Below are 14,465 nucleotides of genomic sequence, written 5' to 3' on the forward strand. Positions count from 1 at the left end.
ATTGGATGTCGTAAGTCGAATAATGAACTGTGATTGGTCAATTTCTTCCGACACGACTTACGACATCCAATGTAGACCCAGCCTTACTGACTTTACTGGCGTGCGAAAAACGCAGCACCAGTAATTTTCATTGCTACCAACTATACTGTTTTCACTGGCAGTAACTAAATCCATTTTCGAACACATCCATAGTCAGATCTTTCAATCGTCTTGAATTCCCCTAAAGCCCGTATCAGACTACGGATTGGGATTGGGATTAGATTGAAATTTGACGAATCAGAGTAAAAGTTACTGAACTTGAGATTAGTAAACTTTACTGTGATTGGTTAAATTTCAATCTAATCCCAATCCCCAATCCGTAGTCTGATACGGGCTTAAAGTTTACTAATCTCAAGTTCAGTAAAGCTCGTATCAGACTACGGATTGAGATTGGGATTAGACTGAAATTTGACCAATCGCAGTAAAGTTTACTAATCTCGAGTTTAGTAACCTTTACTCTAATTGGTCAAAGTTCGATCTAATCCCAATCCCAATCCGTAGTCTGATACGGGCTTAACTTTTACTCTGATTGGTCAAATTTCAATCTAATCCCAATCCCAATCCGTAGTCTGATACGGGCTTTACAGCACAGATGACGGAAAGTCGACTGTTAAAACTGACGGAAAGTCGACTTTCCGATTAAAAGTCGACGTAAAGTCGACTAAAAGTCGATTAAGAGTCAATTAAAAGTCGACGAAAAGTCGGCGTTTCTGCGGACATTCGTCGACTTTCCGTCGACTTTTTGCTGTTAGGGTCGTTATTTTATATAAAGTTGACTGTCCCCGGTTCTGTCTTTATGCGCGCTTTAATCGTGTGGAAGAATTTTGCAATTTTATAAAGCCAATTTCAAATTTAGTTAGAACTACGAGTTGAAACTCTTTCAAATACCAATATCTCTTTTATTAGACTTCTGAACTGAGTCTTTTAAACATGAAAATGTTCTGCTACACGGTCCGCAATTTATCCTGGTATTATCTTGTGCACAAAAGCTAATAAAACGAATCACAAGCGCAAAAACCTATATTTGACTGTGTCGGTAAAAAAGATGGCTGAGGAAACCTTGAATACGAGACCCGGCTATGAATACCGGCCCTAAAGTCCGGAGAAACCGCCGGAATCAAATTTTACAAAGCAAAAAAGAAATTCTCACTTGAAATCACCCGACGATTCAGATCTTCTAAAATGAGCTACGATTTCCGTTCACTTGGAGACTTTCCATTCCACTGTGCCTCGATAATTTTGATTGATTTGATTGAAACTGATTTTTTGAACTCTTGAATGAGGTACATACATTGCAATTGTCCCCCCGTTGGAATATGCGTGCACTCGACGGCTGTGGAATTAATTAAAACCGCGCGTTCTCGAATATCTTCTTATCAGTCAGACCTTGGTCCGGCCCTTTTTTGTGCGCACAACGCCCTTTTTCCTCTTTTTTCCTCTTCCCTTTCGCGACGCCTGAATATACACTTATCTTCGTTTCGGGTGCAGAAGGTGCAACGATATGCGGCTGGCGAGAGCAGCTCGGCCGTTTCTAATGAAACGGTATTTGTGACGAGATTTCTCTCCTTAATTCGTCTCCTTTATTAAAAATGTCGTCGCAACGTAAATACGAATGCACGTCGAGTTACGTAAAGCACTGTGGAAAACGTCACCGCCGATTGACGGAGCTTGCGATCTCGATACGTCAAGGGCCAATTGCCGGTGTACTTTGACCCCCCTGGCTCGCCCGTCGAGTTCTAGAGCTGTTATTTCCACCGCTGCTCCCGTCGAGAGGCCCCCCAGCCGTGCAATAACCATGACGGACGCCGTCAGCCCCGTAAAATACTTCTTGAGCGGTGGATTCGGTGGGGTGTGCACCGTGATAGCGGGCCACCCCCTGGACACCATAAAGGTGAGGTTACACGTTAATTAACACAGCCAGTTAAGTCGAATTAAACGTGAAGCTTGCTCGTTCCTGCCTCACCCTTACCTCCCCGCAGTCCGCCCGAGCCGTTACAACCTGCCTCCCGCACGAGTCATGTACGTTCTCTACAAAAGCTCTGTGTACAGGTGCGGCTCCAGACGATGCCAGTGCCAGGACCGAACGAATTGCCCCTGTACTCTGGCACATGGGACTGTGCGAAGAAAACGATCACCAAGGAGGGATTGCGTGGCTTGTACAAGGGTACTTACGTTTGCGCTCGACGCCGCGCGAACGTCGTCGCATCGGGCTTCTCATATTTCGGCGTCAGGATTGTAAAAACATACAACTCTCGAACTATCGCGATATGTCGGCTATACTTTGATCGACTGCGTCAGGGTGTAACGGGCAATTTAGTATTTAGGAATTCGCAATGCCTTATGTAACGCGATATAAATAATTTTCAAGTAGCTCGGTCGAGCGAGCGAGACTAGTGCCCTGACGTTTATATCTTCGAGGCTTGTATGATTTTGGTAAACGTATTAATTGCCTTTGTCCTTTTGTTCAGGCATGGGCGCGCCGTTGTCGGGCGTTGCACCGATTTTCGCGATAAGTTTCTTCGGCTACAGCGTCGGGAAGAAGCTGCAGCAGCGCGTGCCGAACGAGAAACTCACGCCGTTGCAGTTGTTTTACGCCGGCGCGTTCAGCGGCATATTCACGACTGTCATAATGGCGCCCGGCGAGCGTATCAAGTGTCTGCTGCAAATACAGCACGCGGACGCGAAGCCCAAGTACAGCGGACCTGTGGACTGCGCGAAGCAACTGTACCGAGAAGGGGGCATCAGAAGTATTTACAAGGGCACCTGCGCCACGTTGCTGAGAGGTGCGATTCGTGTCTTGTAACGTTACGCAGTTACATTATTTATAAAATCCCAGTGAACGCCAAGAAACCGTCGCAATGTAAATGTAACGTAACACCAGGGTTGGGAAGTAATGAAGCTACAGTTACAGTTACTTTTTTTTGTAACTCTAACTTAACTTTGTTACTTTCTCTCCATCAGTAACTCAATTATATTTTTTCGATAACTAGTAACTAATTTAATTAGTTACATTAATGGTTACTTTATATATATTGTAAACCTCCGCAGATCGCATTAGGCCTTGCATTCGCACATACTTTACGATTCAAATGCATATTTGATATTTTTAATTTCATTGCAAGGAACCCAGATAACATGCATGTCTAAAAGACATCTTTAAGATGTCTTTAACACGTCTTTTAGACATCTTTTAGACATACACGTCTAAAAGATATCTTAAAGACGTCTTAAAGAAGTCTTGAAGATGTCTTTTAGACAAGCATGTTATCTGGCAAGTAATTGCCAATTAACGATTCGTTACTTTTTGAGTAACTGTAACTGTAACGCGTTACTTTTCAGAATTGGTAACTTGTAACTGTAACTAGTTATATTTGTAGCAAAGAAATTATGTTACGTTGCTGTTACTTGGTGTTCGCTGGGAATTACATTTGTATATGTAGAGGGAAGTCCTCCATTATGAGATAGATTTCTAATATGAGACAGCAGGTTTTCGACATCCAAATTCAATCACAAATCTTCTTTCGCAACGATTGCGCGATCTAACAATAAATTGTCAAACAGATTTCACTCCAAGGGCAAGAAATCCATAGTGAAACCGACAGATGATGCGTATTAGTTTAGTAGCAACCTCGCTATTTCATATTTCATATTTCATATTAGGAACTTATACATATATAATAGGGGACTTTCCTCTATACTAACAATAAGTAGAGATTCGTCGACAGAGATAAGGTAGCAACTTTTATACAGGTTTATCACACGCGCCGATTCTTGCCATGTGAAGCGAAGGTTCAGAGATGTATTTTAGAAAAAAGCGAACGTGTTATAAAAAATTTTTATATATTCGTCTCGCGATCCTCCGTGTGTACCAGCATATACATACAATTCGAGAAGGGAGATTGGCTAACTGATATCGTTATCCTCGTCGAAGCTTCTCGTCTTCAGAGACTTTCGTAGGTACCGCTTCTTCGGGTTCCTGCATTGCAAGCCACCCTTGCGCAACGCATAAAAGACTCCCCAATTCTGTAATCGTCTTGGCGTCGAGCAGCGTGGCGCAGTTTCCTTGTTTCTGTTCACCTGTGTTGGTTTTACCGTTATTAATTCAGTACTTGGTCTCTGTGATTGAGTAGTCACAAATGGCGCGGATAAATGGAGAACAAGTGTAACGTTACCAGATTGGGATTCCAGCTGACCATGCCGCAAGCGCAATCCCAAGGATTGTCATCCAATCTTATATTTTGTACGCGCGTTGGTTTATTCGGCGACTTCAAATTTCTAAAGAAATCTAACGGTAGCGAAGTTAATTTGTTTCCCGTAAGTACAATTTCCCTCAGCTCCTTCTGCTGTTGAGCGGTGAACAAGCCAGGCGGTATGGCTTCAAGATCGTTGTCCGACAGGTCGATTCTCCTAACGTTCTCCAAACCGTAGAAGGCATCCATAGAGATTCGCTGAACGTGACAGTGACTTAGATCGAGATCCAACAAGTTAGTGAGGTCGACAAACGCGTCGAAGTCGATGCTCGAGACGTTTCCTCGCATCTTAAGGTACAGCAACGACGGCAGTCCTTGCAAGGTGAAACGTTCTAATACAGGCATCTCTAGATTGTACAGATGTAATATCTCGGCTCGACGTAGACCCAGCAGCGAGTTCTTCTGCAGCTTCAGTTTCGATGTCACACTTCCGAGATATAATTTTATTGTCGTATTCATGATCTCGAAGGTACTGAAATAAATGTACGACAGATTTAATCAGGGAAACGCGTATCGCGTATAAAGTTTTACCAAATTACCTGGGAAAAATGGAATCCAGAGGGTTGTCCGTGAAGTCGGCGCTTACGAGCGCCGGGAAAGGCGGAAACGACAGCTCCGACAGGAACGTTAGATTATTTTGTCTCAAGTCCAGATGTTCTAGCGTAAGCAGCCCCGCCAGGTCCACGCTTTTCAGCGTCAATAATTCGTTGCTCGCCAGCGAGAGCAATCTCAAGTTCGGCGTGCCGTAAAAGCAGAATTCGGGGATGAACTTCAAGCTGTTCTTTTCCAGCGAGAGATATAGGAGGCTGTTGAGGCCGTCGAACATGTGCCAAGATATATCTTTCAGGGCGCAATCGTACACCCGTAAATGCGTCAGCGCGCCGAGCGCGGCGAGCAGCTCAACGTTTTCCCTGTAGCCCTCCAGCTCTTGCTTGTAGAGATCGTACGGCAGTATCTCCTTGTCCTCGCTGTTCTGCTGACTTAGAAAGATAAGCCTGTGACCCTTGTGCTGGCTGCTGTTGCCCACAGGCACCTGGTTTTCGTCGGCCGCTTCCGTTTCCTGCGAGTTCACCGGCTTGATCACTAGATTCGCCTTGTCCTTGTTCGGCAAGTTCAAGTTGGACAATTTAACACGCTCCAGATTTAGGTACAGTAAAGTAGATCCCAGGGGATACATCGCGTCGGACGCGAGAATAATGCCGCCCTTATCCGTACGATTATTCGCCTCCTTCATGGAGGGATCACTGTAATCTATCCCTTGAATGTCCAGCGACATCAGCTCGGCGAATTGTTGAAACGTATTAGCTTGCAGAAGGATATCGACGTCCCCGCTGCCGGATTCGAGCAACGTCAGTACCTGATGAAACGCCAAGATAAGTTCATACAAGGGATATATACGGACGTACGAAAGTATATCTGCTTCTCGTGTGACCTGTATATCCGGAGGAAGCTTAGCCAGAAGTTCCTCGGGGTTGTCAACAATCACGCACGTCGCGATCTTCAGCAATTCATGAGCCATTGGATTGTCGTTGATGTTAAAATCAACGTCGTCGGAGGGCACGTCCTGTTTATGACGAAGACGCATTAAATTACGGAATACGTTGATAATCTGTACGCTCACTTGGTCATACCTGATCATTATCCCGGTTCGTGCCAGCCCACTGATGCAAGGACAGATCGGAGTACCTTTGGATCTCGCAGGTGCATCCCTGCGGGCATCTGATCTCCCACACATCACCGATATCGACAATTTGTCCCGTATACTGATCCTGAATACAACGCGCCTTGAATCAATGACTGCATATTGCGACGAAATGTTTCAAACTTATATAGAATTACTTTGCGACTTTCTAACGTATCTCGTAACGTACGACCCAGTTTGATAGAGCGGTCATTGTATTAAATATTAATATTAAATTAATGTTAAATGTCGACACGTCACGTGTGCAAAATAATTACGCGGAAGCGGCTTTATCAGCGAGGCGCGCGACAGCGTTAAGATTTGTATGTACCAAAGACAGGGCGACGAGAAACAAGAGAGCGAATGTCATGTTGTTTCACTTTCCGGTGCGATTTCGAGACGCAGGAGTACGATGCTTAGGACCAGCAGCAGCACACTGGCCCGAAGGAAACTTGATTTTGTTAACTGTTATCTATATGCTTTGATGTGTCTCCTATCAGCAGGATGCCTTCTATCTGCCAGCCCACACGCTCTACTCGCTATTATTAATTCTACATAATGTTTATATGCCATCTTGGTTTCGCGCGTAAGGCGTGACTTGAGCGACTCCTAATTTACTCCTGCCTCCACGTACGCTTTTCTTCTTTTTTTTCAGATATTCCGGCCAGCGGAATGTACTTTCTGACGTACGAATATCTGAAGGAGCAGTTTACTCCAGAGGGAGGGAAACTTAGCTTGCTGGCTACGATAAGCGCTGGTGGTTTTGCGGGCATCGCAAACTGGCTGGTGGGGATGCCACCTGATATCCTAAAAAGCCGTCTACAGACTGGTACGTATACCCATCTACACTTTCTTTTTCTTTTAAGATTCTAATCGAGTCCAGTAGACTTTATTATTTATTTACGGATAGAAATACAGTGTTTATTACCATTGTACAGCACCAGAAGGCACGTACAAAAGAGGGGTACGCGAGGTATTCGTTAAATTGATGAAAAACGAGGGACCAACGGCGCTGTACAAGGGTGTCGTGCCCGTTATGCTACGAGCTTTCCCTGCAAACGCAGCCTGCTTTATGGGCTTCGAAGTTTGCATGAAATTCTTGAACTGGATCGCGCCGAGTTTATAATCTCAGTCGCGCCGTGTAATTATAGAATATTTGAAAAATGTCTTGCCTCTCGGTATCCATCGCTCCCCTTAACACTACGATTTATATTCGGCGGATGCAAAGCGCTTAATTTTACCGCGACAGAAATGGATCACGTAAATTTACTTTTACTTGGCAGCTATTTCGAGTACATGCAAGTGTCAAATGATACACACGCCAAGCGTTGAAACTATTCGAGATACGACGAGAGATATTTTATACAGAAAGTATATTGCGCTTGAAAGCCAGATTTCCTTTTCAATTCTGCCACGTGTGTACATACATAGGAAACAGTCGAATGAAAGTATGACATCAGGGTATAATTAGGCAAAGCTTGTTGTTTTGTAAAGAGTTTCAGATATATACATATATGTATATCGAATGTTGCGAACAATATAAACATATCAAATATCGCGAGTCGTGATATTAATAATTCCTAAGATGTGTATTGAAAGACTGCTCAACAGCCGTGCAAATTTTACTATCCTAAATGTATTGTGTATTATACGGTTACATTATGTAGGACTTGAATATAAAACTTTATTAACGTAACAGTATATGTACATTAGTTACATTCGTATATTGTACACTGTGTATTATACATTAGGAAAGGTACAATCGGGACATTATATTGGACTAATTAGTTTTATAATATACTTTATGTACAGACTTTTTCTGAGGAAGATACATATATACGACGGAACGAATATACATAAATGTAATGAAATAATTTTCTGAGAATGTGTATTGACGTACAAAATAAAATTTTCTATTCTGTTACTTAGCCTTTCGTAGCGATTCTTCTGTCATCCCTATGTAAGAGCTTGTAATTTGTACGTAATTCTATTTCGCTCCAATTTATTATAGCACTATCGAAATTATATATTTAGTATAAATTTTTGTACAAATTATTCTCCGGGGGGGAAAAAGAGATATGACTAGTGACTACAGGACAAAGATGAAATTTACAATCGAACAATTTTTCAGATCCGTCGAATAAAAAAATAATGTAACTAGATCTGCGTATTGTGATTCTGTCCTCCTACTTTGCTGGATTTATTCAATAAAAAATTCCCCTGAGTCTTCATGCGCGAATGCTGATTGAGTTTTAAGCCATTTCATCATGATTCCTCGTTTATTACGACAATTGTTCGATGGCACGCTGTTCAATTATTGCAACAGCAACAATCACTCTTCCCAATCGTCCGTGTCGGGTTGCGAGTCGTACTCGCTGGCGGCGGAATTTCTGTCCGACGCGGACGCTTCGTTCGGCTTCGGGGGTGGCGGTATCAAGCTCGACATTCTCTCTAGAGCGCCCACCGTGGAACCGGCGATGCCTTTGCGTCTCAGCGCCAGTTTTGCATGCAGATCCGCCATCAGATCTCCCCCGACCGAGGCAGAGGACCATCGGTCGCACTTCTTCTCGTCCGGTGCAGTAGGCCTCAATTTCGCCCTGCCTATTCCGCCGGCGTCTCGGATCGCCGCCATCAAGTTGGAACGATTGTCCTCTACGGTTGTCGCGGACGGTCGGTTCGCCGTCTTGGCCTTCTTCTCGTTTGACGCAGGCACAGTCGGTTCTGCAATTTGTGGCGGTGGCGGTGGCGGTGGTGGTGGCGGCGGCGGTGGCGGCGGCGGCGGCGGTGGAGGAGCCATAACTTGTTGAAAATTAACTTTTTCGCTGCTCGCGGCACTGTCCGCGTTCACAGCGGCCGTAGGAGGTGGCGGAGGCGGCGGCGCAGGTGCAATTGTTGCGGCAGATGTGGTTCCAGGTAAAACAGGCAAGTGTGGCGCACTGTCTTCAGCCCTAGAGTCTCTCTCGTCGCTGATTGGCGTCGGGAGGTCTAAACGAACGGTGGGCGTCGTGACCGCGGACGACGGCGCGATAGGACTTTGAGAGTTGAGATCGAGCACAAATTTCTCGTCGTCCACAATGCCTGGTAAATCGGGGAGCGTCAGCGGCACGTTTATCTGAGGGACCTGAAATACAGAAGCAAAACTCGTAAGTTCACGATATAAAGGTACAAGTACGAATGTTTCAGTTAATGCACAAGTTACACTGCCAAGAGCAAGTCAACGCATTATAAGAATCTGACCTCTCCAAGGGTCGGGGTATACAAGTAGCTGGAAGACGCGTCCATCTCCGACGAGAGCCACGGTTGCACAATCGAATCCGGGGCGTCCTCAATTTGTTGCTTATCGGCCGATTGACGGAACGATCGCACGGACGTTTTTTCGTACGGGCTGTCCATGCTGTCGAACAGTAGGAGGGCGCTAACTGAGGATAATTGCGGCGGGAATGGTCCCACGTCATCCTCAAGGTTGCCTTTTTTGCCGGCCTTAGATCGTACGTGATAAAACTGCAGCTTTTCTTGGAGGCTGATACTCGCGGCGTACTGGCCGTCCTCCGTCTTGCAATTGGAGGATAGATATGCCTCGGGGATGTCCTCTATAGGCACGGAACACTTGTAAACGCTCGGTATAGCGGCGGCATGCTCGCGCTGGGGCGGTATGGTCGTTTCATACTCCTTGTAAGCGTGATTGGCCGGATATTTAGCGGCGGAATACATTTTTACCGCTTTCAAATTTAAATTGGTCTGTAAATATTGCAATCTGTCCTCCAGCTTCCTAGCCCTCTCCTTAATGCTGGTTAATCTGCAAAGAGAAAATGCACTCCTCAGCCACTGAACACCTCAAGCAGGCGCGCAATCAAGTAAGGCGACCGAGCGTTCGCGGCTGCGATGAAAATCGGTAGATCGACAGACTCCTCCGTTTTGTTTTACCTTTGCGTGTTCTCCGAGAGCCTCCTGTCAACGCAATCGAATATATACGAGACAGCATCGCCCAGATTGTCCAGGGCTTCTGTTATTTGAACTATGGTTTCCTCGTGTCTCAGGTTGTTCGGAATAACACCTGGAATTTGCGCAACTCAAGTAACAAAATTTATCAAATGATCTAAACATACGAATATAAAGTAAATTATATCAAAATATACGGGGCGTCCCGAAACTGACGGTACAAGTGAGAAGAGGGTGATTCTGCGTGAAAAAAAAATATATCGAAAACGCAGAACAAAACTTTTATACGAGACGGCGTTGTTCCGATTATTTCCTAGATTATTGTGCTCTCTAGGGAAAAGGAAATGATTCCGATCGAAATCCATTCCGAACATTTCCGCGACAGGTGCCCTGAGCGTTCGCATCTACCTCGCCAGCTCCGGACACGATCTTTTTTTTTCTTTAGTCGCTTCCATTTTAAAAAGTTACATTTGAAACTAGATTCATAAACTTCAAGCTTCCCCTCTCGATCGTCATATTATTCTGTCTTAGCAACAGAGTGGCGTACAATTCCACGGGTTTTTTCCCCCCTTTTCTCAAACCAGCTCACGTTGCTCCGCTTTTAGGTTAGGTCGCATCGCGTGTAAATAACGCGAGGGTCCGCGGACGCGCGCGTACACTCGGCGCGAGAGAGCCGGGGACTCCACGTACCGATCTCGATCCGTTCCGGCATCCTGGTCCCCGGGCGCGGGCGGGTCGCGAGGCGTGTAGCAGGTCGATCCTCCTCACGGGGCGGCGATGCACATGTCTCGCGGGACACGTCGACGTGCCGCGAATCACGGCGAATCACGCGCGGGTGCGCGGGCCACGCATGAATCCCGAGCCGTATCGCATGACACCCGCCTCGAGCCTCACATCATATCCCCGAGATACGAGAGGGAGACGCCGCGAAACAACGTCGCCTGACATCCGTGGGGAATCGTCGGTTCTGCTCTTTGCAGCGGTCACCGCGCTATATTTTTCTGCACTCTCTCGCGGCGATAGATAATCGTGACGTCGGACGTTGGCGGGAGAAAGAGGGGGCGTTGAAAAGTGCAGAGAGTTCAGTCGCGACGAACAAACCTCCTCTCCCCCCCCCCCCCGCGGGGATGGCGCTCGTCCGTAATTGTCGCAATGAAAAGGTAATTTTTAGTCAGCTGGCGCTTTGACTCTTGGATGCATAGATGCGTAAATCTCGTGCGAATACATCGCGCTAGATATCTATCTTGTCGGCTAATCGAGCACCGATGGCAAATCGCGGGGATTCAGCGATCGCGCGATGATATCGGAACCAGGGCCGGTCAAAAATTTTGCGGGGCCTGAATACGCATTCAAATCCTACACTTAAATTTTACAACGAGGAATTATTTATTTACAAATGCTGTTACATATTATATATTTTTTATAAGATGAATATTAAATAATAATACAATCCAATAATAATAAATGTCAGGCGTTGCTATGCCTTATCTCTATTTTTTTAAAGCCGTTTTTTAAACAAACCCAAGTAATATTTTTTCGCATCCATAATTCGCTTTCAAGGGGCAAAAATTTCAATGAAAGTACAAAATCTGTAATCATGTATGACTTTTGCAAAAAAAAACTATTGATGTAGTTTAATTTCTCTAAAAAGTACATTTCTCCGAAAGCGTCTGGATTTTTTTTATCTAAAGTAGTTTCCAGGATATGAGGACTTTATGGAGTTACACTGAATTTTGATGATTTTTGTCACTCCTTTAAGCTGAATCATCGCTACTAAAAAAATGTCTTGCATCTGTTAATGGTGTCATCATTATGTAAAAAGTTAATCAAAATCGGTGTTTTTTAATTGGGTAATTTTCGTAGACCGCGAGGCCTCTCAAAACGCGGGGCCGGGTTCCGGCGAACGCGCTGAACCTGCCTTGCGCCGGCCCTGTATCGAACACTTAAGCCAACGGCACACGATACTATTTTTCCTACTGGGCCTAAATTCCGTACACGATTACCGACGACCATCGATACGTTAACGACGTTTGCGCAGCTTTTTCTACATGATAGAAAAGCTGCGCAAACGTCGTTAACGTATCGATGGTCGTCGGTAATCGTGTACGGAATTTAGGCCCTGGATTGCTTACGAGAGCCAACCAGGATTCAGCTTTGAGTCACCTGATCGAAAACTCTGCATCCTGATTGGCTCTCGTAAGCAATCCAGTAGGAAAAATAGTATCGTGTGCCGTTGGCTTTAAAGCTAAATCCTGATTGGCTCTCGTAAGCAATCCAGTAGGAAATGTAGTATCGTGTGCCGTTGGCTTTATTCGCAGAAAGCGATATCGGTTTCTTCCCGCGCTTGTCGCGAACGCGTATCGAGCGAAAGTAATACGATCCTGTGTACGGCGTCACCTTTTTTTTCCGCCGAGCGTTGTAAACAACTCGGTCGCCGAGCGCCGGTTCCACGAAATGACGTAGCGCCGTAAATGTTTTTTCTACCCCCTCGGTCGAAAACAAGTCTACTGTGCCGAATTAGTCGGCGCGGATCGGTCGAGCGAGGCGGACGCTCCGCGCGTCTTCGCGTCGCTTCTCGTAACGCGATCGTTTCCGGCGAGAATCCCGAGCGTCTCGTACGACACTTGTCGATCGCGTTTACGCAATTGTCGCGATCCGTAATCACGTCGCTGGCGTCCACGGGGGAGAAAGTGCGATCAAAAGCGCGAGGTAATAGGCAAATCGTCGGGTGAAACGAGAACGAGAAATTCTAATACATCGATCGCTTGCTAAGAAACAATCTCGCTAACAATTGTGCATACAAAAGTGCGCGTATACCACGAAGTGTCCGTTTTCGTCGCGCTCGGGAGTGCCGTTGAAATAATCGAACCAAAGACTTTTCCAAGCCCATTTGAACGAGTATTCGTCCAACGTCCGTTCCTATCACACTTTTCAGATTCGACAGTTGTTGAGGCTCGCAGTAAGACGTGGATACCGCGTGTCTCAACTTGCTCGTCGACTCGAAGTGGAGGCGAGCTTGACGGGACAGAATACCTTCGTATGGGAGTTTGTAAACGGGAGTGTAAAATCGCGGCGAACGTTCTTTGTGCTTTCGCGAGTGTACCAGAGGACGAGAGATCTGACAATGAGTGGAGGAGCAGGCCTGGAGAAGGCATCGGGCGCCGGCGGAGCAACTTTACGGTAAATGTGATTTTTCACTTTGTGCAAAAGTAATCCCTTTCCAGAATAAAGTTCGATACGCATAAGAATTACCTATCCTCAGCGAGAAGTGACTCGTCGATCGATGTCGAAGCGATGTTGAATTGACTCGACACCGTCAAATTGATGTCGACTCGACGTCGCTTCGACGTCGATCGACAAATCATTTCTCACTGGGACGCGACGACTATATTTTGCAAATCTATTTTACAATATTAGCTTTCGCATTGAACGCTGCTTTAACGAATTCTATATTTGTGTTGCAGAATCGGCGTAGCCCAACTCCGCTGCTGCGCATCGGCATCGGTGAGTGAGTAGTTTTTTTAATTGAGGTAACGAATCTCGTAGATCGTAGAATGTAGATCGTAGACTGATATATTCTGGAGATTCGTTACCAAAAGATGGATAGATTATAACATAGTTTCACGTTTACTTTAATATATTTCATTTATCGAGGGGAGTGATCGCGATTTTGATTGTGGAGGCTCGGGTGCTCGGTTGCAGCACGTCGCACATTTTCACGCAAAATATGACGAATATTATTTTATTGTCTTTTTGATTATTGATATATTCGTCGAGTTAATCTCTTGTGATATTCTATCTATTCTATCCATTTTTCAGTAGCAAATTTATACATGTATGTAAAGTAAAATACTATGGCGTGAGATTCGAATATTTTGTCGAGAACGCTGAAACTTTATATTTTCATACGCTATTTGAGATTATTGATAGAATGTTCAATTGCCGGCCTATCTATCGTACGGAAAGTTTCATTTCTCTGGATCTCACGTTATTTATTTTGTTTGTGAATCCCAATACACTTTCAAGATGCGTCTCGCATGAATACATGCAGTTACACGCATCTTCGTGTTTTCGCGGTCGGTCATCGCGATCAGTTTTCAGAAAATTTTTCAAGGAATTATTGTTTAATTTCATTCATATTATAAATTTTCATTTTTCGCGGAATGTTATTAAAATAAATATAACGCGAAGTAAATTGTTTTTTTCTATATATACTTGAATTTCGAATTTAAAGATAGAGTCACGACGAGACAGTCATTATCTATTCTCGAATAAGTAACGGAGGTAAAAATATATTTGATTAGTTTTATACGGCAAATTTTTTAAATGAATTTTCTTCTTTAATTAACTTCTCGTGGTCGCGCGTTTCGATACGATCGACGCTCGCATACAGTTCGAAACGAACGGAATATCTGTCGGTGACGATAATAAACCGACTATGGAAGTAGTTTTCTTCCTTCCTGATCTCTGGTCAAAATGACCAGACTGTATGGCCAGGAGCGACTAAAGGTAGGTCCAATCTGGCCCGACGACACGACAAGTGGTCAACATTGGCC

At 44.9% G+C, this 14,465-nt stretch overlaps 3 protein-coding genes across 4 annotated transcripts; 1 reads left to right on the forward strand and 2 right to left on the reverse strand.

Annotated features, from left to right (window-relative positions):
* Nucleotides 1-1,507: 1,507 nt before the first annotated feature.
* On the forward strand, nt 1,508-8,201 carry LOC105567052 (congested-like trachea protein). The gene is made up of 5 exons (XM_012021586.1): nt 1,508-1,930; nt 2,089-2,203; nt 2,508-2,822; nt 6,626-6,799; nt 6,909-8,201. The coding sequence occupies exons 1-5, from the start codon at nt 1,652-1,654 to the stop codon at nt 7,094-7,096; spliced, it is 1,071 nt and encodes a 356-aa protein (XP_011876976.1). The 5' UTR covers nt 1,508-1,651; the 3' UTR covers nt 7,097-8,201.
* On the reverse strand, nt 3,808-6,618 carry LOC105567051 (platelet glycoprotein V). 2 transcript variants are annotated; one of them, XM_012021585.1, is made up of 6 exons: nt 6,302-6,618; nt 5,921-6,058; nt 5,722-5,853; nt 4,829-5,646; nt 4,212-4,761; nt 3,808-4,116 (listed from the first exon to the last, which is right to left on the reverse strand). In XM_012021585.1, exons 1-6 carry the CDS (start codon nt 6,338-6,340, stop codon nt 3,943-3,945), a joined length of 1,851 nt encoding a protein of 616 aa, XP_011876975.1. In that variant the 5' UTR covers nt 6,341-6,618; the 3' UTR covers nt 3,808-3,942. The 2 variants fall into 2 exon arrangements, with proteins under 2 accessions (XP_011876975.1, XP_011876974.1); XM_012021584.1 differs by having other exon boundaries at nt 4,829-5,853.
* Nucleotides 7,635-10,933, reverse strand: LOC105567050 (WAS protein family homolog 1). Its single transcript, XM_012021582.1, has 4 exons — nt 10,600-10,933; nt 9,895-10,024; nt 9,208-9,766; nt 7,635-9,091 (listed from the first exon to the last, which is right to left on the reverse strand). Exons 1-4 carry the CDS (start codon nt 10,619-10,621, stop codon nt 8,303-8,305), a joined length of 1,500 nt encoding a protein of 499 aa, XP_011876972.1. The 5' UTR covers nt 10,622-10,933; the 3' UTR covers nt 7,635-8,302.
* Between the last annotated feature and the right edge of the window lie 3,532 nt (nt 10,934-14,465).

The sequence above is a fragment of the Vollenhovia emeryi genome, unplaced genomic scaffold (genome assembly GCF_000949405.1).
Source record: "Vollenhovia emeryi isolate VEMERY1.0 unplaced genomic scaffold, V.emery_V1.0 DF939141.1, whole genome shotgun sequence".
Lineage (NCBI taxonomy): Eukaryota > Metazoa > Arthropoda > Insecta > Hymenoptera > Formicidae > Vollenhovia > Vollenhovia emeryi.